The sequence below is a fragment of the Barbatula barbatula genome (assembly GCF_947034865.1).
Source record: "Barbatula barbatula genome assembly, chromosome: 5".
Classification (NCBI taxonomy): Eukaryota; Metazoa; Chordata; class Actinopteri; order Cypriniformes; family Nemacheilidae; genus Barbatula; species Barbatula barbatula.
In genome coordinates, this window is record NC_136769.1 from 6,079,818 (window position 1) to 6,104,373 (window position 24,556).

Genomic DNA, 24,556 nt, shown 5'->3' on the forward strand with positions numbered 1-24,556 from the left:
TGTCATTACTTTCAGTTTGTGTCTCTGTTTTTAAAAGCATTCCTCTTCCCACGAAGAGATGGAAACTAAACTGTATGTTGCTTATTTACCGTAAATAGTTTTCAACAATGGGGCTTAACAACCGCACAGGGATTATAATAAAACTCTATGCATTTATTCTCTTTTGATAAAAAATGTGGCGATGTCTGTCTTCTAGATTCCTTTTTGATGAAAAAATGGTTTAAAAGCAAATGACTCAAATATAAATGGGCTTTGCTGAATGTTTTAACCCTCCAAGCGGAGGAAAACAGAGGCATTGATGAAAGATTATATGTATTGTTCTCTCCTAATGTCATTGGGTCGCTTTGATTTAAAAAACGAAATATCACGGTTTCAAAACAGCATCTCCCTCATAATCCAAAGGAATAGTAACACTAAATGCAAATTTGGACTAAGAAACTTACATTTAACAGTTAAGCAAATGTGCATATGAGTAACATCTAACACGTCATACTGAAATGAGCATGTTTTTATTCTTTCAATGAATAATTAAGGTTTGGTGCAAAAATAAAATTAACGTCTCTTGTATTTATTCATAAATCAAATAAATGAATGAAAAGTCTAGTATTTTTTTACACGGCTGACACATGAAGGTGATCCCATTTATTTCCTTTAACAACAGCTCAAGTAAGACCTCAGTTCAAATGTATATATGTAAAGATGAGAGTGAAGATATTTCAAACATATAGAATCATTCGCTTGTAGTTGGGTACGGCAAACCTATTGTTGACCTAAACAATCATATACACATCTTGATCAAAATGAACCTGTTTGTTCTAACGGTCTTAATATGCTATTAACAAAACAACCAGTCCAGCAAAAAACAACTTGGGAACACAACATGAATATTTAAAAGGAACGCGTCTCTATCTAATGACTTACTGAGCCGCTGATGAAATTTGGCTGTCAAGAAAATAATTGCAGGAACAGAGCTTCCGTCTATCAGGCGTGCATGATTCATTTTAAGATGGATCTTGTATATGTACGTGTTCTCAATGGCTCACGACAAGATTAGAAGCTATTGTGTTCAGTACTGCACGTAACACTAACAAAGATATTACAGGAATTACTGAATACTGGCTGTCTCCAGGGATATCTGGTCAGAGACGGAATAATTTATGTTAACTGAAATTCCCTTGTGGCATCTGAACCTATTCAATTGACTGCCAAGGTCCTTACCCATTAGATTAGATTAGAATAGATTAGATTCAACTTTATTGTCATTACACATATACAAGTACATTGTAACGAAATGTAGTTTAGGTCTAACCAGAAGTGCAATTAGCAAGTGCAGCATATACAGCTAGAATAAATACAGAATACAATATTAGGAAAATATTATACAGTTGGCATGGACTATGAAAATACTTTACAGGATTTACATCATAAGGATTAGATTTGTAGTATAGGCCTACAGAAATGTAAGGGTGTAATGATGCTGTAGGTATTGTGGTTGCTAGGACATGGGTTTTGGTTAAGGTGGTTGCTTACGGGCACAAAGAACATTTACATTCTGTTGCTCTTTTAAAATAAGACTACAGACTTTTTATCATCTGTGCAATTCCACACAGAATGGGCAAACACACGATTTGAGGTATTACTCGTCTAAAGCACAAACAGTGAGCAATGCGTTAGATGCCAAGGTTTACCATAAATATGACATATGTATTAATAACGGTGATGCTTGACTTATAGACGGTTAATTTGACGCATGCATCCCTTGCCGGAAGTGAACATCCGATCTGTTAATCGGTCTGGCAATTGGCTAATAAGATAACTATTTATATTTTATTTCGATTCATAGTTATGTATGTCATAACTGTATCAAACAAACATTAATTTTATTTTGTGTAAAATGTGTAACCTTGTGGCATTTAAGTTTAGCCAAGTCTCGGTTCTTCCAACCCAAAATAATACTGGCTAGACATAGGGTACTATTAACTAAATAAAGTAATTTACTTGTAATTTCTTTATATATAAATAACCTCTAGGGGCTCTATCCTTTACAGACACGTGCCGGAAGTTACGTTTGGGCCACCAAGATGCACATGCGCAGTAACGTTTGTTTATGTCGTTTTTTTTAAACCCTGCAGGTTGAAACAACAAAATCAGGTCCATAAATACTATCTACAATCGAAAAGATTTATAAATAAGACATAAAAGTCGTGTGCAGACGAGAACAGCGTGCGGCCGCTCTGTTGGGTCATAATCCATTAGTTCACCAGGGAGGTAAGGACTCTTGAGTCCAGCAGGAAAGTAGCTCTACATTACACGGGAGGTCTTGGAAAATAATACTCTGAAGCGACTACCAGAGGCGAGAGACTGACAGAACTGATGGGCTGATGGGATCACTCAGAAATAAATCTTAATGCCCCGAGTAAAAACTGCCTCCTGTAGACAGATCACACTGCATCTGGTCGGTCTAAGATGGTTGTGTTTACACTCACTTTATGACAAATGTCGCGCTTTATTAATGCATCAGATCCATTTCTGCTAAAGAATATAAATGAATGGTTTCGAGGACTACAGCTGAGCCTCGAGACGAAAAACAAGCAACCAAAAACTCATCAAAAACTAATTATGAAGCATCTCTCTCAGTGGAGGACGGGGGCTGTTCTGCCATCTCGAATCAGTGGCGGCACTTTTTACAAGACGTTTCCAGCATTGCTCCGTTTGGGGCTTGAAGAAACGGTTGACACGCACCCCAAAAATTTTATTTTAAACCATCGGTTCTGGTTGAAATCAGTCATAATTGTTTCCTGTAATGAATGCAAGTACAAGATTATACAGGTACAATAAGACTGCTGCGCAAACAGATCGTGCAAAACATCTCGTATCCACAATCGGCTATCAAAGAGTCAGAGGAGGAATTAAATGGGTCACGTTGGTGTTTAACTGTCAGTTTAACATCATAATGTTAATCCTGTAGGGTTTAATGACTCATGCGGTAAAGAAAAGGTAGCTTGAAGGAAGCCTGAATGAAGGTGCATAAGCCAAATGACAAATTTCATTTCGAAGATCTCACCGTTCACTTTACCTCGAAGAATTCAAGTAATCAGATTAAGTACGTTATTAAAATAGTAAAAAGAAAGTTTCAAGAAGACGACAACTTTTCTCATAAATGGTTTAGATATAAAGTTGACCAGATGTAAAAGATGTATTTAGCTCTAGCTGCTCAATGCGTGTATTGAGACAATAATGATAACCGAAGCTTGAATCACACTCTCGTCACATTTTATTTGTAAAGGCAAACTGCTACCGGGTTAGCTGCTTATATATGCAAAGCGTAGGCCAATTCAATCTGATGTAATACATTTGTAATGTGAGCCAACGCTGAAATATGATTGATTTTACGTCGCTGCAGCGTTACTGCGCTAAATGATTTTGTGATTTATTTCAGGCTTTGTTGATAGTTCACCCCAAAATTTAATAATTTGTTCCAAACGCCATGACTTCTCATTGTGGTCGTATTTATTCAGAAGACTAAGTCACTTTCTATTTTGGCAACATCCAAATTCTAGATTTCTTCAAAATGTAGTTTACTTAAAGGGGTCATATGGCGCGAATATGTGTTTTTGTGTTACTTTGGTGTGTTGTAAGTTGCCCATGCGTGTATTAGATGCATAAAATTGCCAAAATTCAAGTCTTGGAACAAAAGATGCACTTTATCTAAAAGCAAATGCTCACCTGGACCTGCCTGAAATGATTTGACTACCGTCCAAATGAACCTGATGTAACCTTTCCGTCACACGCTTGCAGTATTCGATCAATCACTACGCACTGGTTAACTGGCCAATCATACCACACCTCGCTTTTCAGAGCGATGACGTTTTAGAGAAAACTTAAACGTCACATGTTTGGCAAAGGAGGATACAAAGATGCACGGTATGTGGAAAATACAGCGTTTTTTAACCTTAAAGGCAGTGTAGGCAATCCTGACCTTTGGATGATGATCCGCCAGAGGGAGGGATCGTATGATTGCACTGCTAGCAGGCAAACGTTAGCATTTTCCAAATGATTTAAATCGTGCACACACATTGTATTACATCTAAAATAAATTATAATATTCGTCTTAGCCGTGTCAAATGACCCCTTTAATAACAAGCTGACAGACGTTCACAATGCTGTTTCACTTTAAAACTTCCTAAAAACTTGTAAAACTTTAAATTGGCACTTTCCTAGTTCCGTGTCATTCGTCAGTGTGTTATTTCAAAAGTACAAATGCTGCACTTTTCGCCAAAAAAAGCCAGCTTTAATGTTGGCTTGACATAGAGAGGACTGAAAAGACTTTAAAAGCTTCCAGTCTGAAGGTTACACAGTACAGACAGACACGATTTTTTACACAACCCAAAGTGCATGTTGTATATTTGGGTTTGGGATCCAAAGTAAATTTCGTCATTTCAAGAAATGATTAATTAAGAGACGATTAAGAAATGATTGAGGTGCTATTTCATGTGTTTTTAGAGCGAATCAAACCACCCATGCAACTCATTAGAAAGTGTTTAGACAACTTGTGGTTTAATTTCCTGTACAAAAAATACAACAGCGTACAATGTGTTATATAAGCACAAACTGTTCAAAAGTGCATGTTAACCCTCCCTCAGTCTTTTGCTATCGGGGAATCTCAGCGTATGTTGAATTATGCAGAATTTAGCCAATTTATATCAAGAGTTCAATGAATGTGCACTATTAGCAGTTTGCAGACAACATCCCTAAGGAGCAAAATATATATTTAAAAAATCCTCCTCTGGATATTATTGAGTAGTATTTAGCTTTCCAATAGCTCAGCAGTCAGATCATGGCAATAGCAACGCCAAGGTCATGGGTTCGATCCCAGTGGATCGCATATACTCAGAAACGAATGTTAAGCATAATGCAATGTAAGTTGCTTTGGATAGAAGCCTCTGCCAAATGCATAAATGTAAATCTCAGGTCGGTAGCGCAGTATAATCCGGTGCACTAGTTTTCTATATTATCATATTGAGATTTGATATGTGATCCTATCACTAGGAGACAGTGGTTAGAAAAGCATATCCGGATTACAAACGAATGAATTATTCCACGGATTAATGCTGTAAGGGAGTTGGGTAAGATTACACAACTCTTGTTCGACAACTCACGTGGCTGACTTCAAATACAGCAAAACAACTGTGTCCAAATGTCGAAACCGTTAAATGCTGTCAGTCTTTACATTGCATGGATGACCTTATGTCACTCCTGAGGTTTCATTTTGTTCAACAGACAGACATTTACAAATTCTGATTAAAAGAAAATTTGCCTTATCCGTTTTTTCCACAGCTGTATTGCACATGCAATAAATATCAGACATAGGCTAAATATCAGATATTCAACACATCTTCTTTGGCACTATCCACATGCATCATAACTGGAAAGTCTGTTAAGACTTAAGATAAGAAACTTGCATGTTCAGTGTTCCTCACATCAGTATGTTGCTAAGGTGTTCCTATTGGATTGAATGCCATGCTGTTCAGTTTCTATGGCAATGGTGGTTTGTCGGGTTGTTGTTAAGTGGTCACGTAAACTGGCACACGGCAAAAGAGCTTGGTGCTTTAAACACCCTTCATTAAGTATAAGAACTGCACATTTTGAGGCATCATTCATGACGGCAGCAAGAATCTGATTCATAACATGAATGCACAAGGATAAGAATATATAAGCAGTCACCAGCAAAACTAGCCATTGATCGTCAATTTAAAACCAATCGAAAGCAATAGGATGCCACATGCTACAGATCAAATGAAGAGTCAACAACGGGTTTCTGTGCGACAGAGAAGTGTGCGGCAAACTCATTTACAGCATCATGTATGAATGGAAAGTGCACACTAAAAAACAACACCACATTTTCAGACGATTGATTCCTCAGATATTTTATTTGCTTTGTTTGATATTGCTGCGCATCTTCATGCTTCGTGGGATTTCCACTTTCTCTTCCATTTTAGCTAAATGTACACGTTGAAGGAAAAGTTCACCCCATAATGAGAATTTCGTTAAGTTTACTCACTATTGTTTGAAAAACGTGTGACTTTCTCTGTGGTACACAAAAGGAGATGTTGAGCTCAATGTTAGTGACAGCTTTAGTTGCCATTCATAGTATAAAAACATTTTTGAAGGTTCTGCTCTTGTCTTTCAAAAAAGAGGCAGACATTTACATTTATGGATTTGGCAAAACACTCATTCAAAACGACTTACATTCAATTTAAGTTACATACAGCCGCAGAAAATTTTCAAAGACCATTCCAAATTACGTTCAGTTTTGGGGAATTTACTACTTATAGTTATGTGTTTAGGTAAAATAATACATTTTGTTTCATTCTGTGAACTACTTACAATATTTCTCCCAAATTGTCTTCCAAAATATCGTTTCTATTTGCATTTATTTGCTGAAAATGAAAACTGGAGAAACAAAAAAAAGGTCAATACAACAGAAATGATGCTCTGTATTTTCAGACGTCAAATACTGCAAAGAAGTTCATATTCACTTTTTAAGCAATATAACACTAATATTTAGTATGTATTTAGGGAAAATCAAAAAATTTGATATATATATATATATATGATAACCTTAATTTGTATCACAGTTTTATGTGTCTTGTCAGGTTGTGACACATTGCTGTTGGATGACTTTGTCACTCCACAGTTTGATTTTGTAGATATTCAACAGACACTGGACTGAATTTTTTCCGTGGCTGTATTTTATGTGTGGGATTAACAGGATCGAACAAATGACATTTGCAGATTAAGCTAGAGGAGTACAGCTCCTAGTTTTGCAATAAACGGCAACAGAATTAAAATTTTTACATCAACATGACCATCTAACACTCAAAAATGTGTACAGTGCATGCACCTGTGTCCAGTTTTGCATAGTCCATTGCTGCCTAAACAAACGCAACCAAATGTGCACATGGTATTAAATGTTTAGCGCTTTTAAACCATCTCATTGTGGATATTGCAGCGAGTGACTTGCATAAGTGAATCCCTGTGTTATGTATCAATCTGTCTCAATGCCAAATTCATCGATTATATGCGTGGCGAGGTGTGCGCATGTATATTCATGTGAAAACAGGCACTGTCATCCCCATTACATTGCAAAAAGGCACTTGCATAAATATACACAATCATTTCACTAAATAGATAAAATGTACTTCATTTCGGAGTCGACTGACCTGTTTCTAGACAGATCCTTCTAATTATTGTTAATAAGGTAAACATCCTGATGATGTAACTGAAGATTTCAAACCATCCAAACAGGATTTTTGATTTTCACACTGGACTTAACCGTTGGTTAACATTCGTATTAAACCTTGGGGTCGGCAACATTTCATTGTTATCATTTTAAAAACCCTGAACTGTGCTGCAACAAACAACCAATCAAATGCTGGCTCATTGCTTACATCATGAAATCTTGCTGATATTAAAACAGTGTGCATCTGGAGTGATATATTTGTCTATTTAAAGTTATCAACCTCATGAGAGAACGTTGACTTGGGTTTAGCAAAGTTAGTGTGAAATCTCAAACCCGTTCAGGACGGTCAAACATTACAGTATAAAACAACATTGTTCCCACGGGCAACACAAGGAGGTCCTCTATGATACACAAAAGCATGGATGTTGACAGACCGCACGTATACAAAAAGCACAATCCACAGTGAAAGCCATAAATCAGAAGCAGGATTCAGGTACAGGTCTCGGTCTGCCGAGCGATGTGCTGCTGTATCTGATTCCGTGATGTGTTGCATAGTTGGATTTCTCTACCGCAGGCCCTTTGTGAAGCGGCACCATTGGACCGTTTCTTTGGAGAGACAATGTCCTTTTCAAAGTCATGTCGAGCCTGCTCTGAATATTAGATGAGCTGTGGGCGCGTTTAATATCGGCTGTGCTCCCCGAAACCTGGGTTTCTCTGGGTTTGCTGGAGCTTTTGTGGGTATAATTGGTTCTTCTCACTTCAATCGGCTTCCCGTTTAGAGCCCCATTGGACAGAGACATTTTGGCTGAGCTTTTATTAGGAAGCGTTTTTCCGTAAGCCACCTCCTTACACTTCCCATTGTGCAACTGATCAGCCGCATGCGTCAAGCCTGAAACGCCGCCATCTTTACACCTGCTGTCCACGCCCTTCCCAGCAGCCACCTGTGCCTGAGTCCTATTAGCCGCTTGGCCTCGGATCCTTTTCAATGTGGAGTCTCTGGAATGAGATGCGCTGTTGGAACCATTAGCGCTCGAGCTGGTCCCATTGGGAAGGCCGGTAAGGGAACCCTGAAGCGACTTGCCAACCTGAGTGCTGTCATGCTCCAGCCTGGATAATTTTGAGCTGCTCTTGGCCGATGAGCCACCGGCTCTCGAACTGCAATTAGAAGTGATGCTGTTAAAGTCTGACGCCGGCCTGCTCTGGCCTTCAGGCAATCGAGGTGAATCTGGACCTTGGTAGCTAATTCGCTCTACGCCTCCACTGCTACCGCTGGGGGAACTGAGAGCGTCGTCATCACGCGGCGGAGCTTTGACCTGCGAAGGATTAGCTACGATGCCAACTATTGGCTCCTTGGTACAACGAGGGCGTCGACCAGACTCGAGGTACTCCACCAGCTCGTCGGTTCCTGTTTGTGGTGGGGCGGTCGATGGTTTTCGACGGTCCTTGGAGCCGAACGACCAGCGAAGCGGAAGGACTCTGCTCGTCTTTGATTTGGAGTTGTTACGCATACTCATGCTCTGGCCACGAGTGGTCCTTAGAAATGGCGCTGAGTCATTTCCATCTAAAGCAGAAAATGAGTAATATGTCAGAGATATGTAGATTTATGTAGGTTTAATACATATTCTACTTCAGTCGAAATGTGGCAACTTTCATGCCAAGTGAATAAAATTGCTCTTCTGTTCTTTTGGAAATACATACATTCCTATTCAAAACGGATCTTAATGGAGTTCATTTTTGTGTGTAAGCGTCGTAATTGTAAAGGACATCACATGACCAATAAAAGGAGAAAATGTGAACGGCCTAATGAACAGCGATATTGACGGATTTTTGAGGTATTCAGCTTACCTAACTACGTCTGTGTTTTTAATGTTCAAATGTCAGTGAGAAGAAGAAAAATAGAGAACTTGACGTCCAAAAGTTCACTGAAAATCACTTCACATTTCATTTAATAAAGGAGTTTTTGAAATGGATGATTTGAGTAAATAATGATCAAAAGGACAGCCAATAAGAGCCCAACACAGATGAGAAGGACTTCAATACTGTTTAAAAAGCATCTCAGGGTGAGACCTGAAGATAAAATGCTAAATGCATAAAATAGCGTTGAATTGTTTTTTAAGTCACATTATTGTTTTAATGAGTTTATTATTTTTAGAAGTTAGAAAAAACAGTGTAAGACACATATTTGTTATCGTGAGGTTCAGTTGCAAAAAGACCAGAGTTCACTTACCAGTGCTGTCTTTAGGAGGCTCGCGGATGACAGGAACGTGTGGGGTTTGAGGTTCAGGGGCTGAAGATGAGTTGGTCAGTTTGTTAGGTGGTGTGGAGATCAGATTCTCTGCAGTCAGCCTGACGAGCCAGTGATCTGATGTCGAGGAGGAGGTGGAGCCTGTGTTTTAATAAAATAACTTGTGTTAACATCTAATCGTCATAATTCTTCTAACGATAAACCGACATGCTTGTTAAACCCACAGAGATACAAAAAATGAGGATTACCAAATACAATAAAATACTAAATACCCATCATAAAATTCATTATTATGCAGAATAACAGAAAAGAATGATCTCTGAGACCAAATGTAAATATTGAAATAGTCTGTCTGCAAAATGACTCGTTTAAAAAAAGCTAAACATGTACAAAAATACAAGCACCAGAATAAAATCCCCCCCCTGCAGTTGAAGTTTATCAGCTTTCCTTTCCCCCGTAGTGTTTTCACAAAGCCAGCGGTCCCACGGAGAGCAGAATTCAGCATCAAGTTAGTGAAAACAAAGCCCACCTGTCAACATTTGAATGCTTTATTTTAACGTTTTGTTTTGACTGCTTTAAGGAATTCTTCCTTGTGCTTTAGCGCTGCTTATTTCTTTCTTAAATATACATGGAAGGGACAAATCACCCAAAAATAAAGATTCTGTCATCATTTACATACCCTCAGGTTATGGCAAACCTGTATATATTTTTTTTTTCTGCTGAACACAAAGGAACATATTTGGAAGAAACCAAACAGATCTCATCCCCCATTAATTGCCATAGTAGGATAAATAAATACTATGGGAGTCAATGGGGGATGAGATCTGTTTGGTTACTGACATTCTTCCAAATATCTTCCTTTGTGTTCTGCAAAACAAAACTAAATCACAGGTTTGAAATGATCTGAGGGTGAATGAATGAAGACAGACTTCTTATTTTCGGATAAAAGCGTCTTCCAGATGCATCAATGTAAATGTTTCCCCCAAATATTGTAATACTACTGTATTGTGATAGTGAACCCATGCACTGGAATCGGATTGTGAGCCGAGTGTACTGCAAACATGTGAGAACTTCTTATGTTCACAATCACAATGTTTGCTAAGAAGAGAAATGCATGTTAAACTGACTGCTGCTCTCTCTCTCTCTCTTAAACACACGCGCGCACAACCAGTCACCGGCTGTACCTTGATCCCAAATCTCTGACACGGTAAGGCTAAGATTCATCGCAAAGAAAACCGACCGCCGGTGAGCATGTCACACTAAGTGGCTCCTTAAATTGGTCTCAGACAGCTAAATTGTGCCAACAAAGTCAAGTGTGCAGCCAGCTTAACACTGCAGTCAAAACAGTGCATCTCTTTGCTTGACATTAAATGAAAAATGGTGAGAAGTTACAATACGTTCTCCCATACAGCAATACTGAGACAAAAATAGCTTCTCGTATATTACTCGGCGTAAGCTGCAAAGTTGACGCCTTAATGTGATACATTGAAGTAGATTGATCATACCACACCCTTGTCTGTCTAAGCACCATAGCATTACTTTGCAACATATATATTTGTGATAACGTCTATGCATTAACGCTCCGGGGCACTATTGAGGAATGAAATTATGTACCTCTGATCGAATCAAAATGAAAAACACTGAAGGTCGGTGGCAATATTCCACGGATTTCATAACCGTGCACTTCGGTTGCCATTTCTGAACTTTTGCTTGAAGCTATTCACAACAGTTCAGAGTTACCTCGACTCTTTAAAACTATTTCTGCTCGGGAATGTTGCTGCAGATAACGCTTTCTATTCCCTCAAACCTTCTGAAGGACAAACTCAAGTCTTTTTGCATTGCACATCACCGATGTTACACTAATGGTAAAATACAGGGCATACCATAAAACATTCAAAGGGTCTTTGTTAATAATTATAGCTAACATTCCCATATATACCTTCTGAAAATGTGTCAATATCTGCGATTATAGACTATTCGGCATATCAAACCTATTTTAATTTTCTTACGCACACGCACTTCGTAACCAAAGCTGTCGCTGCATCTCTCATTGTTTGCTTGATGCTTTTAAGCGTGCTGTCGCATTTTAATTACCTTCAATTTGGTTAGACGTAATTGTGCCGGCACAGTAGATCTGATAACTTTCATTTCACAAAAAAAAAAACCGCAAGAAAGCAGGCGGTCACACAGCATGTGGTGCAGCAAGAAAAAAACAAATGTGTGGCAGGTGACCTGGTAATCACCGGCTTGTCCTTCCTGGAAGTGTTTTGTTCCGGTTGCGAATGTGCAGCGTCGCGCTGAATACATATTGCATTTTAGCATTTCTGCTCAGATGTGGTTCACATAGAGCAGTTGAAAAGAGTCACCAGCTTTTCAAAAGGCCCCTTGAAGGCCGCCAGCAGTTGGCGTCTCTACAGCTCTCAATCGGGATTGTAGTGGTAAACATTGATGCAACAGAAATTCTGTGTGGAACGCCTGACACCCAGGAGGCCGAGATGTTTGCAGTTAAAAGGGAGATTTGACATCTAAGGATTATGTTTGCTTAATCTTAATGACTAAAATAGTGCCAGATGTATTACATAAGTTTCTCAGCCACAACATATAAACTTAAAGTGATAGTTCACCCAAAAATGAAAATTCGGTTATCATTTAACCTGTATGACTTTTTTTCTTCAGCAGAACACAAAAGAAGTTATTTCGAAAGATGTTGTTAACTGGACCCCATTTACTTTGGTAAATGCAAAAACCATTTGCATTGGTTTTGTGTCCATACAATAGAAGTAAATGGGGTCCAGTGCTGTTCGGTTTCTTGTGAATGAAACATGAGTGTACACATGCATTTCGTCACTGTTCTTTTAAAACCTCAATGTCCAAATCTTCCAAAATGTTTTGTCAGGAAATAGCAATAAACACTTTACTTTTCAAATAAAGAAATACTTGTCGAAGTTGACAAGCACTTTTTGTTGGTGAAATATTTGGAAGAACTATAGTGTGACCAATTATAAGGATTTATTATAAGGATTTATGGGAAAAAAAGGACAGAAGGACAGCAGCGATTTGCATTTTCTGAAGAAGGAAATCAGTGTTTTCAATAATATGAATGAGACTCGATGTAATAAACGGCTTCTGCGTCTCTCGAGTGTAAAAGCCCCCATGAATGATCCAATGAATGTAATGAAAAACAACAGAATAGTAATTCATGTTGCATTGTGAATTATAAATTGTAAAAGTAAAAGAAATACAAAATCATGAACAAACGCACATGAACTAAACAGCTCATTTGAGAACTAATAATACAAAATGTAAGATGATGTGACTTGTCTTACACGTCTTCTGTAAAATGAAGTTTTCTGTGGAGTGTACAGACGTGTCAGGAACTCTTCCGGAAGGCTTAACTCCACACATCAGTGCTTCTCGATCACTCACCTCGCGGGGAGCAGCTAGCGGACCAGGTAGGAATGGCGTCACGTCTCTGGTAGAAGAGGATGTAGGCGGCGCGGGTGCACACTTCCCCCTCGGGCACCGGATCAACGCTGCTGTCATCGTAAGAGTACCAGCGCCCGTCCACTGAATTCCTGCAGTAAGCTGCTCGAGAGATCAAATACACACCATTTATATGGCATGTCTTTTGCATATAAAGCACTCGTTGTAGCATTCTTGCTAGGACTTAAAAAGTGTAAGATTATTTCAACTTGACATGATCCAATAGATACTGTACAATACTAACATGGGCAGATTGGTCGGCGTTCTAATGAGGCTTGAATATAGTTTTATTAATGCGGCATGAGCTGTCTACTGTTGCATGTCTAACCCTTTTTCACCTGCCTTTATTTCTTTATTGAAACTTTATTTCAGGTTCAGCAGCTGGCTAACACCTAAAGTGAAACATGCTTTCTGCTCGAAATAATTGTTGCAATGGTTTGACAAGTGGTCTCTATTATTATCTTGCTGAAACCTGAAGAGGAGTCACATACCTGGAAAACTTTCAGGTACTTTTCCCTATTTGCTATTTCGTGACTCTGACAAGTCCTCCCTGAGAATCACACTGCATACAATCGCTCGACTGTGGGCGTGGCATCACTCTGAATAAATTTCTCTCAAGCAGTGCTTTGGATGTACACTCGACATTTTGAAACAAAAAGATTAGCATTATTCTTTTAGTTAAAGGAGTAGGAAGCAGAGGGGAATGGACTTCATACATGCCCTAAAAATCACTTTATGACTCACTGGATGAAAGTAAAAATGTCTTGAAAAAGCTTATGAAGACAGTGTTTTTTAACTTGCTGCTGCCGATACATCCACGACACGCTGCTGTGTGAATGAAAGGAATGCTGCTGCTGCACATACAGTATGACATATATGAATAACCCCCGTATAGGGTAAATGATCATCTTGTAGCAGATCAATACAGGTGGAGCTGGGGAAGGAGGAGGGTTTTTGAAGTGCACTGCTACAAACACTAGCTAAGATTTAAACGTTGAGCTCATCAGCTACGCCGTGTGGTAAAGTTATTATGTCAGATTGGGTTAGACTATAGGACTGAGCTAGAACTTTCTCTGCCATCAAAACCTTATTTTTTGGATGCAGCAAAAGCGCGAACAAAAATGGCCGGAAACACTCTTACAAACTTCACTCGCTGTTGCCCACTCTTTAGAAAATTACCCACTTCAAGCTTTCCTGTGGCTCATTGGTTACAGCATGGCGCTAGCAACACCAATGTCATGGATTCGATCCCAAGGGATTGCACATAGTCATAAATGGATAGCACAAAGCAATGCAAGTCGCTTTGGATAAAAGCATCTGCCAAATGCATAAATGTAAATGTCTATGCAAAGCTAAAAATGTCCACTTTTGGATTATTCACTCTTCCTCCCAATGACAGTATATTAAAATAATTTGGCTAAACTTCATCTTTACTTGCAATTGAAACTTTTGGATAAAAATACATTAATGTAAATGTAATTAGACACAGCATCTAAATTTCATCTCACAATCGAATTTTATACACGCAAGCTATCCGTTTCTCCACCGCGCACACATACCCGTGTAGTGGCCTCCGTGCATGCCTCCGTGATGGTTACACACCGCATACAGGTCGTACAAGACGTCTGCCGCTCGTCTGCTGCTCTCGGACTGTTGTTTGGAGCCAGATGGCAGCCGGGCGCCCGTACTCCTTTTGACCACATGCCGGCCCATATCGAGAGCGGTGAGGGGGAAGTGGACCTGCGTGGAGAGCTTGTTGCGCTTCTCTCCCACCTGCCGGAAGCGTTTGAGGTGGAGGATGAGGATGTCGGGGAGTGTCCAGAGACTCATCTGCACCATGCCCTGCTGGAGCTGCTTACAATGAGGGCACTTCCACGCGTCGTCCGGGGCCAACTGAGTAAACATGAGTCATGTCAGGTCATGTCATACAAAGATTCTCATCTCCTAAAACAGTACAACACACTAAAACACTGTATTTTTCATATCTAACTAAACGACACACATCAGTGTTGTGTTTTTATAGTGTGTTTCTTACCTGTTCTTCTTTGGTGTACAGCTCGAAACACTCGTCCAAGGTGCAGCTGTGTTGCTGAACGTGATGTTGCTGTTGAGCTCGAACGCTTTCCGAATCTTTTACCACCTCCTCCTGGATATTACCAAACAGGCTACAGAGACAGATGACCTTGGGTCATTGCTTTGTTGGCTTAAGAATGAAGTGCAGACAGACTACACAGTCTCTTTTCTCATGTTTGTATAGGAAGTTAATAATGTTACCAGTCTTTGATTCGGTGCTCCCACTCAACAATGAGCTTCACGTGTGGAGGTCCACCTGAGCCACACAGCTTCAAAGCTCTGAGACGACAGAAAAATAACAGAAATATTCTCACATACATGAACATATGAGCATATCATTCATTACTGACCTCAATAAAAACATGGAACAGAAAGTTCATGATGAAGATGAATGTTTTATTGTCTATGAGAAAATCATGCAGTCTGGAGTGAAATATGGAAATGCATCCTCATCTACAATAGCAAAGATAGCAAATAGGAATCACATGTCAATCATGTCTGTTTTTTAGCATAAGAAAGTAAAACGTTGTGGTTGAGTGACATCATATATTTAAAAACGGATTTTCCCTCGGGTTTAGACTTAAGCCACAAGACCGAGAGATCCCACAAATGAATCCCAAGCAGGACAGTATTAAATATTATTATACAATTATACAACAATTATTCATCATTGTCATTTTAAAAAGAAGTGTCATCTTGAGTTTCGTTAGACATACACCTATATTGCAACCATAAAACAAAATTACATTTTTTGACCACACAGCCCTTTTGCTTTTTCCATTACAACCAGATTTGAAATGTCTTATTTGCTTTCTGAATTTTTAAAGCATCTAAAAATTATGAGTTAATTATCCAGTAAACCGTACAGCCAGTTTATTATGTTAACAAAAGTATTATTTCTTGGATAAAGAACAAGAAACAAACCAAAAACTGCCAAATTTCCTATAGTTCATTTACCAAAGACCCATTATTGGGAGCATGATGAATAGACTGGCTGAATTTACACAACGGCGAGGGAGTGGATGAAGACTCGACTTTGGCATTACCTGTAATACTGCAGGTGTATGAGATTGTGAAGCGTCCATTAATAATTAAAAAGCCTCATGTTGACCAGCCAAGCCAAATGACATGATTTCATTATGAGGGTTGATGAAGAAATGACTTTATTTCCCCATGTGTGCTTTAATATAAGAATGAACATCATGATGGCTGTGAAATTTTTATGAGGGTGTTAAACATAAAAAAAAAATTCAATGTGCACAACATGACAAATTCACCGTTAGCATTATATTCTCTCATATAGCCTGGATTCAAGCCGTAGCTCTTGTGAAATGTTTCACTGAATTTGTGCTTTATTTGGAACATGAAGCGTAATACAATAATAATGGATTAAAGTTATATTTCCTTCCAAACCTAAGGCAATGGCTTCCAAACCTTCATCCCAAGTGAATTGTTGTTATTGATTCCTCTTGGAAAGATGAAGATATCACAAACACACACACACATATGCACACAGTATTACCTGTCCACCGCGGGGTGGAGAAGTGGCCTTCCGTCTTGAGGATTTAGGTAGCTGTGAGAAGTAGATCCTCCAACAACACGGATCCTGAACAGCACCTTGAAATTCTGATGAAAAGAGACGTTAGCAGGAAAAGAGCAATAAACATTAAGGAATTCCTTTTGATTTTATCTTTGTCTCCGAGATGGAGGTTTTCAAACAACATGATGCGAGGGACCCCCAAATGTGATGGATCTTTCGTGAGGACCCTCTTCCTAAAATACATATACTTTGTGAAGAGACATTTAAAATGTGTTTGATAAATTCTTAGTGTGATATAGCAAAGATACATAACATATTAAACATTTTTTCAATGAAAAATGTATTTGTAGCGGTTTTCATTACATCTTCTTCACTACATCAAACCACAGTGTGTGAAAAAGGAAACTGTAGTAAGAAAAACTCACTATGAAGAACAAAAATATAAACAACTCTGGAAAGTATGCATAGAGAAAAAAACAAGCGATAAACACTATATTGATTTTGTGACAAAAATGTTTTGGGTCATCTCTCTTAAATAGCGGATGAAAAGGCAACATTATAAAGCCGTGGATCTCAACTGTATTTTTAAACCAAGCGATATGAAATATCTGGTCCAGTTTCACAGACACGGCTTAGCTCAAGCCAGGACTACGCCTTAGTTAAATTAAGATATTTATATCGCTGTTATAAAAATGCCCTAGAAGAATACATTACTCGTGTGCATCTCGAGACAAAACAATGGCACTGATATGTTTTAAGATATTTCTGGGTAAGTTATGTTGAGTTAAGACAGGTCACACGTTCATTTTAGTTTGGGAGTAGCCTTAAAGTCACCATGAACTCAAAGAGGAAAATTCTTGCAGTGATTATTATAAATGGTTTATCCATGCACCACGTTATCAAAAAACATTAAGCTCCTCTCCCTCTCGAAACAACAACTCTTCACCACATGACATCATCAACAAAAAGAGGTAGGACTATACCGACTGTCCAACAACAAACCAATCAAAAAAAGAAAGGGAAGCCCGGCCTGCATTTTTTAGGCTGTGTCCTATTTAAAGATATTTAAGATCATCTTGGGTCTCTGACAGACCCGCAGGGGTCCACAAACCTGACATTAATGATGCTAAATGTAGAGAGAACTTTAAACCGACTGGTGTTTTATTAAACACCCAGCAGGTGGCAGCTCATAACTACAAAAACCCAACAAGAAGAAAACGTTCCATAAAAGTTTCAACGGCTTTTTTGAGATCTGATAATGTCATCAGGCCCCTACAAACATTCGTGAAAATCATCTTGATTTGTGACTCTTGTGTTTTTTTATCGTGATATCCAGTTTGCATAAAGTTTTAAGTGGGCTTGGCAAAGGATCCCCACACTGCATATAGTATCAAGTGACCAGCTGCTGAGAGCAGCAGCCAGCAAATCTCTTCTGAGGATCAGATTGCCCCCTCGGCGGACAAAAAAGTCGAAAACAGAGAAATCTGAGAAATGGAGATGATGTTTAGATCCATCAGATTCAAATATGTCTGCTATAAAATGCATAATCTTATATATGTATGAACTATGCGTGAGGTTACATACATAATCAAAAACACACATACTGATAAAAACATGGATTTTGATCAAAGCATCTGCCATGAAGTATCTGCACACAATGTTAATAAGTCTGTGATAATCGCATAAACAATTAATGTAAAAGAATATTTGTTTTGTACTTATAATCCAAGACAATGACAATTCAGGTCCATTTCATCTAATCTGATTTTATCTCTGTATAAGCAAACATCTTTCTATCTGTTCAAAATGTGTAAAGTAGCTTTAAAGTAAACTTGCGCATGCCATTTAAAAGCAAGAGTGCTGTCAATGTATTCATGTATGTGTTTACATGAGTTTATGATGATGCATTACCTGTGCTTGTGATCCATTGATCATGAGATAATAGACTTTACTGAGGATGCTCTGCTGTAGCTGCTCCCATGACACCGATCGGTCCTCTCTCATCAGAAACGGTGGACCAAACCTGCGGACACACAGATATAATATATAGTGTGTCTAAAGCCTAAAGAGCCTAAGGAAATATGCTCATATCACAGTAGTAAAATATACACGGTATACATGCATGTATAACATTGTTAATATAACAGAACACCTTTCAACTCCAGAATACAATAAATAATAACAATAAAAATTCAACTGTACAACTTTACTGAATGTCACTAATGAAATAAACAAGGAAACAAAACACTAAAGATTTTATATAGATAGCAAAGTTAAAATTCAAAACATTTCTTATATATAAGGCATATTAGGGTGTCAGTATATAGACGGTTTTATCAGACGCTTTGTTTATCAGTTTATATGTTACATGTTATAAATATTCGTTTTTTTGTTTTTATTCATTGTAATAAAGTAATCTACTCTACACAGACTATTTTGTTATCGATTGTCTACTGGAAGTTAAGTTACTTCTATAAATGTATTGAGAATAACGTGATATTATAAACCATGATGATTACATGTTAATTCGACACATCATAAACCGTTCAACATAACATTAAGGATGAAACTGACATCAAGCATCAACGATTCACCTTAAAAAACGTTTCGATAGATATTGTGATAACAACTTTATTGTGAATTCTCCAGGCCACATTAATAAAGTCGTATAAACAGTTCAACATCCCTTGAAACACACACGGCCCTGCTGTGGGGGGGTAGTGATCACATTTCCACACAAATCCTGTCTATAGGACTCATAAAGAATGAACAAAAGAGACGAAACAAACAAAAGAAAGCAGAATGTGACAATTGCGTAGCTGAAATCAAGTACTTCATGACAGAAGGACTATGAGAGCAAATACAGATTCTGAGCTAAGATCTGAAAATCCAGCACTTTGATGTGTGTCTGTCTGACGCAATGACCGAATATTCACCAAATTAAAAACATACGAAGAATGTGTCTGTCTTTCTGACGATACTTGATTTTTGTTCACTACAAAGATTTGACATACTAGACTAGAGAAACATTATGGTTCAGATTCCCATACAGAACGCTAAACCTGTCAGATAAAGGTGACCTTGGACGTCTAAAATTTGGTGACGGTACTTTAACTTTAGCATCGATACCCTCAGGAAGAACAAACCGGACAGAAATGCTCTTCGGGAAAATAGGAAACATCTCTACTCACTTTTAGAAAATGTTCAAGCATCTATGATCTTTGGCAAAGCTGATCCTTTGGCGTAGAAATCTGCATAGTGCAGGTGTCAACACAATAATCTTTTTTCTACAATCTTTCCTGTAACAGTATCTTTAACATGCTCTAGTGGGAATTTATCTACTGTAAGTTGCTTTAGCAAAAAATAGTATTATGCGACAATTTTAACCCTGATTTATTGTGTGGGGTTATACTGACCTGACATTTTTGATGTAACATGATAAACGACTCGATTTTATTGTTGCTTGCTTTTTGGGCCGAGTATCAAAACAACCTTGTAGCCCATCATTTCCAAAGCGAAATGTACGTCGCTTTGGGTAAAAGCGTCTGCTAAATGCATAAATGTATCAGCAGTAAGGTGTCCGCTCATGTTGAAGGAGGTGAGAGAGCAGGCCGGCATTGGAAAGACTAAAGAAAGACCGATGTCTTATTTATTACATTAAAGTAAAGGGTCTGTGAAATTTAAGTATGAAGGGAGGATAAAAGTCAGTTAATATTTGAAGACTTCCCAGCCGAAGCGCTTTAGGACACATGGTACTATGGTGAAGGCTTTTAAGTTGGAAGTTTGTCTAAAAATCACTTGATTCAGAAATCGCTTTCCTACCTTATAGCCTATTTGAAATCGAATATCAGCTTTATAACTTTCTGATTTGTACATTTCATTGCTGAGTTTTTAAGCAACTCATCTCACTAGAAGCTGATTTTCAAAGATTTTCTACACATTTTTCAATAAACAAATAAATAAAAACTCATGCCGAGCTCTTGTTTTAGAAGGCGTGAGAGAATTTCAAAACATTCATTAATTTGAATGTATTTATATTATCATCATATAACTGTATTTGCTGAGTATTTTCAAGACTCAAGGTTTATAAATACAACCAGGATACCGTCCAGAAGATGTCAAAGTTGTTTGGGAACAATCTGACCCCGAACATAACAGGAGAGTTTACCACGCAAATTTTTCACATTGCACAATAACACTCATGATGGGCTGGAATTATGTTCTAAAAACCTCAGTTGTTAAGTCCTTCTAATGGACGGCTACGTCTGTGAAAGGTGACTCATGGTCTATATTTAGAAATGGCCAATTAAAGATCTCAGGAACACAACTGCACGAGCAAAAACTACTTAGGGAACGTCACTTTTGTCAGTCCTTGGAGAAAAAGAGAAAAGACTGACGAACACATCACTGTCATTATAATGACATCTACACCCTCTATAAGAGAACCATATGTTCCAAGTTTCTCAGTTTCATTCAAGTATGAAGAGAAACACATCATAGGAGACATATCGATTTCAGGAGCCCTTAGAGAATATTGATCTCACTGTAACCATCACTGTCAAAGTCTGAGTGATGGACCGTGATGGTTGTGATGAATGTCAAAAGATCACTGGGCAGCTGAGTAAAAGTAAATAAGGTGATATTAACCCACACCAGCTTTACCTGGAACATTTTGATCTCATCAACACATGATTGTTATACCTGGCAGCTTGCTGTCCCGCTCCGGCTGTGTTACACACCAGCAGCAGGATCTTTGCCATCCCATCGGCCTGGTTTAGGAACTCTGACGACAGCGCTCCGGACGCAGCCAGTCTCTGACTCTCCGGCCCAGAGATAAACGGGGAGGACGGAAGACTGTGGTGGAACCCTGCAGACACAAGGAGAGGTCACCTTGAAACTGTGATCTGTGGTTAGATTTGTCGTCAAAATAATGTCAAACTTTATTGTGCTGCAACACAAGGAGAAACACAGAGAGAGAGAGAGAGAGAGAGAGAGAGAGAGAGAGAGAGAGAGAGAGAGAGGAAAGGAGCACAGCAGATGACAGACTGAACACAGTAGGAAGGCTTTGACACCAGCTCTCACAAACACACACTAAATAGATGTCAAATGTTGTTTTCCTCCAAATAAATTATGGCAGCAGGCATGTAGATGCATTAAAATAGCCCACCCAAATATAAATATATATATAAAACCTTAAAGAGTACATAACATGAGATCATGAAAATTACATTTTATGTAGTGGTGCCGCGTTTGAAATGAAGGATCCTGCAAAGTTTAGAGTATTGTAAAATTATTGGCTTGGAAAAAAGGGAGTCGACTCTGTATCACGCAAACGAGTCGTCCCCAGTGCGAATCGCGAACTGCCGCGGATTGCCGCGGAAAAATTCACGAATCGTGAACTGCCGCGGATTTACGTCACTTCATATAGTCCACGCCTACGTTTTGCAAGGACTGTCCGCAAGAAATTCACTCCTCTCTCCCAAAAACTGTCGCTTGCGAGCCTTGTCCGCGGTAGACCAATCAAAGCAGACTAGACCATCCGACCAATCACATCAGACTAGCGGAAAGGAGGGGATTAAAAAAAGGATGAATCGCGGAGCGAATTATTTGAGAGTCAATCAAGAAGTTATTGGTAGAATAACTGCCTATTATTAGGAAATAATGGTGTCTTCTATGTACATAAACTTGTTGTTGGACACTCCATAAACCAAAGTAGGACCTTCAAAAATCCCTTGTTATGTACTCTTTAAACTTTCGATTGCATGTGCATGTTACCATTCGGCCTGCTTACAGCTTAAAGCTAATAAGCATATGAGTCAAGCTAGCATAGCGACACTCAGTCACAGGCATCAATCAATTCAACATCTCGACAACCGGACTGTTCATTAGTGTATACTGATGAGAAACGCGCAACTCGCTTCACGTCCCGATGTCATCTTCAATCCTGATGAAGCCTCATTCAATGACTCACCATTAACCGGTGACATCATAACATGTGATTTACGGGTAATCGTCTTGACTGTGATGATCAGCGATGTGCTCGTGATGCAAACACATTCAACCGAAAGGTCATGTTTCTATGATGCACAGATGGGGGGATGCTCGTCGTGTATCTAATCAAGGAGGCTTTATGGCTCGGCATCAGAGCAGATAGGTAGTCCAGAATTCCATCTGGAGGTCTTTCATATCCGGTTTCAAAATGAAGACCGGTGAAGTGAGTGTGTGATGTCTTTTATCGTTTTATGAGCTCTGCGGACTGTGTGTGTGTTATTACTACGGAGATATTTAATTAAACACCTCTGCTCTCCGCAGATGTCCTCTGGACACACAAACCCGAAGCCAAGAGAAAAATCCACTAAGACCGAGCAGAACCTGGATTCACACATGCATTCAATTCAAGTGAAATACTTGCAGCCAGTGCTTTAGCATTTTAGTTTGTGGGCACATTAACATGCTGTCCAAAGTCCATATAAAGCTTTGGGACACTTTCGCGACACATTTGTGATGCATGTCCACAACTAGACCTTTCTTTACCCTGCTAGGCCCCTGTAAATTTCATTCACTAAAAAACCTCTTGGGACCGGTTGAAAGTAAGCGCGAAAAAGGCTCAGTAAAGTTCTGAGAAAAGCTGTAGCATCTTTTGTAACGCAATAAACCAAATGACATTCATGTTCTTATTGCTAAAAGAGTCCAAAAATGCTACAATATTTACTAATTTCCTACTTGAATATCCAGAAAGGTCTGAATTATGTTTGATTCCCACATGTACCTGAGATACGTGCAGACCCTCCCCTGATGTAGTGGGGTGGAGCTTGGAAGGCATAGATGATGTCACTTTCCGCTATACTGGTCAGATCATCATCATCAAAGAATGAACGCCGGAAGCCCGTTGTGTAGATCTCGGTCAACATGACCTAGCGGGAGAGTAGCATCATGCGGTATTCATTGAGGATTTATTTTCCCCATAGATAAATAAGCCCACATAAATGAATGAATAAGTGTAGCCTGCTCACGGAGCGGACAAACTAAACATTCTTTGTCTGACATGCTATGTTTTCTATACCTTCTATAAATGTATAGCAGGTGTCTTAATGTGCACTATATAAAGACGTGTCTTCCCTGAAATAAATGAGTTCAAAATCTCGATGCCTCTCTGTGTCTTGATTTTGTGCTCCCAGAACTGCAGAAAAATCTTCTGACAACATCCAACCTATTTATGATTTCATTTTAATGGTGATCCAAAACACAGAAAGAAACTTCGTGTTCGAAAGGAACCTTGCAAAGGTACCTTGGCTTGAAATACCATGTCAAAAATGATGGTACGGGTATATGGAAATCATTTAGGCCATAGTTAGAAGGTTCGACATGTCGTAAAATATTAAATTGATTATAGTAGCATTAAAACCATGCAATACATTTAACTTTGTAAAACAAATTTGGTTTGTATCAAGCAGGTAATTTACCTGATCAGGAGAGATGCTGCCCTCGTCCGCCACCATCCTGCGCAAACATGCCAAAGTTCCGAGGAGCGGCACAGCGAGCCCCACTCGCAAATACCTCTGGCCTTTATTACTGAACACCAAAGTCACACACACCGGCCTGCAGACATGGAAAAAATCCTTCTGTCATCTAAAAGCAGCTCCCTGATAAAGAGCGTCTTAAAATCTTAAAACATCTAGCATTATAAGGCTTCAAAACATACGTATGGTGGCGATTACTTTTCACATACGTCAAATGTATCACTAATACAGTTTTAAATATGAAGGTATGCTCCATTTTCAGACAACGATAATCACTCACATCATGCGTTTTGAACAAATAAAAATATATATACTGTAAATATGGCCCTACAAGTTACAGTAGGATGGGCAGGGGTATGGCTAACACTGAAATCTGATTGGTTGTTCCACTCCTTAGACGTTAATACATAATCCAACACATTTAAAAACTATACACAATATGACCTAAAGGC

The 24,556-nt window shown here is 38.8% G+C and overlaps 1 protein-coding gene across 1 annotated transcript in view; it reads right to left on the bottom strand.

Annotated features, from left to right (window-relative positions):
• Positions 1–4,985: 4,985 nt before the first annotated feature.
• usp43b (ubiquitin specific peptidase 43b) overlaps positions 4,986–24,556 on the bottom strand; it is a 42,568-nt gene continuing 22,997 nt past the window's right edge. The window contains exons 5-15 of the mRNA XM_079457013.1: positions 24,048–24,183; positions 23,354–23,498; positions 21,286–21,451; positions 18,496–18,607; positions 16,567–16,670; positions 15,246–15,323; positions 15,007–15,136; positions 14,531–14,864; positions 12,915–13,073; positions 9,471–9,629; positions 4,986–8,804 (exon numbers count right to left, since the gene is read on the bottom strand). Of these exons, the coding sequence (XP_079313139.1) occupies positions 7,720–8,804; positions 9,471–9,629; positions 12,915–13,073; positions 14,531–14,864; positions 15,007–15,136; positions 15,246–15,323; positions 16,567–16,670; positions 18,496–18,607; positions 21,286–21,451; positions 23,354–23,498; positions 24,048–24,183 (2,608 nt within the window). The 3' untranslated portion in view covers positions 4,986–7,719. The remainder of the gene's footprint in view (positions 8,805–9,470; positions 9,630–12,914; positions 13,074–14,530; positions 14,865–15,006; positions 15,137–15,245; positions 15,324–16,566; positions 16,671–18,495; positions 18,608–21,285; positions 21,452–23,353; positions 23,499–24,047; positions 24,184–24,556) is intronic.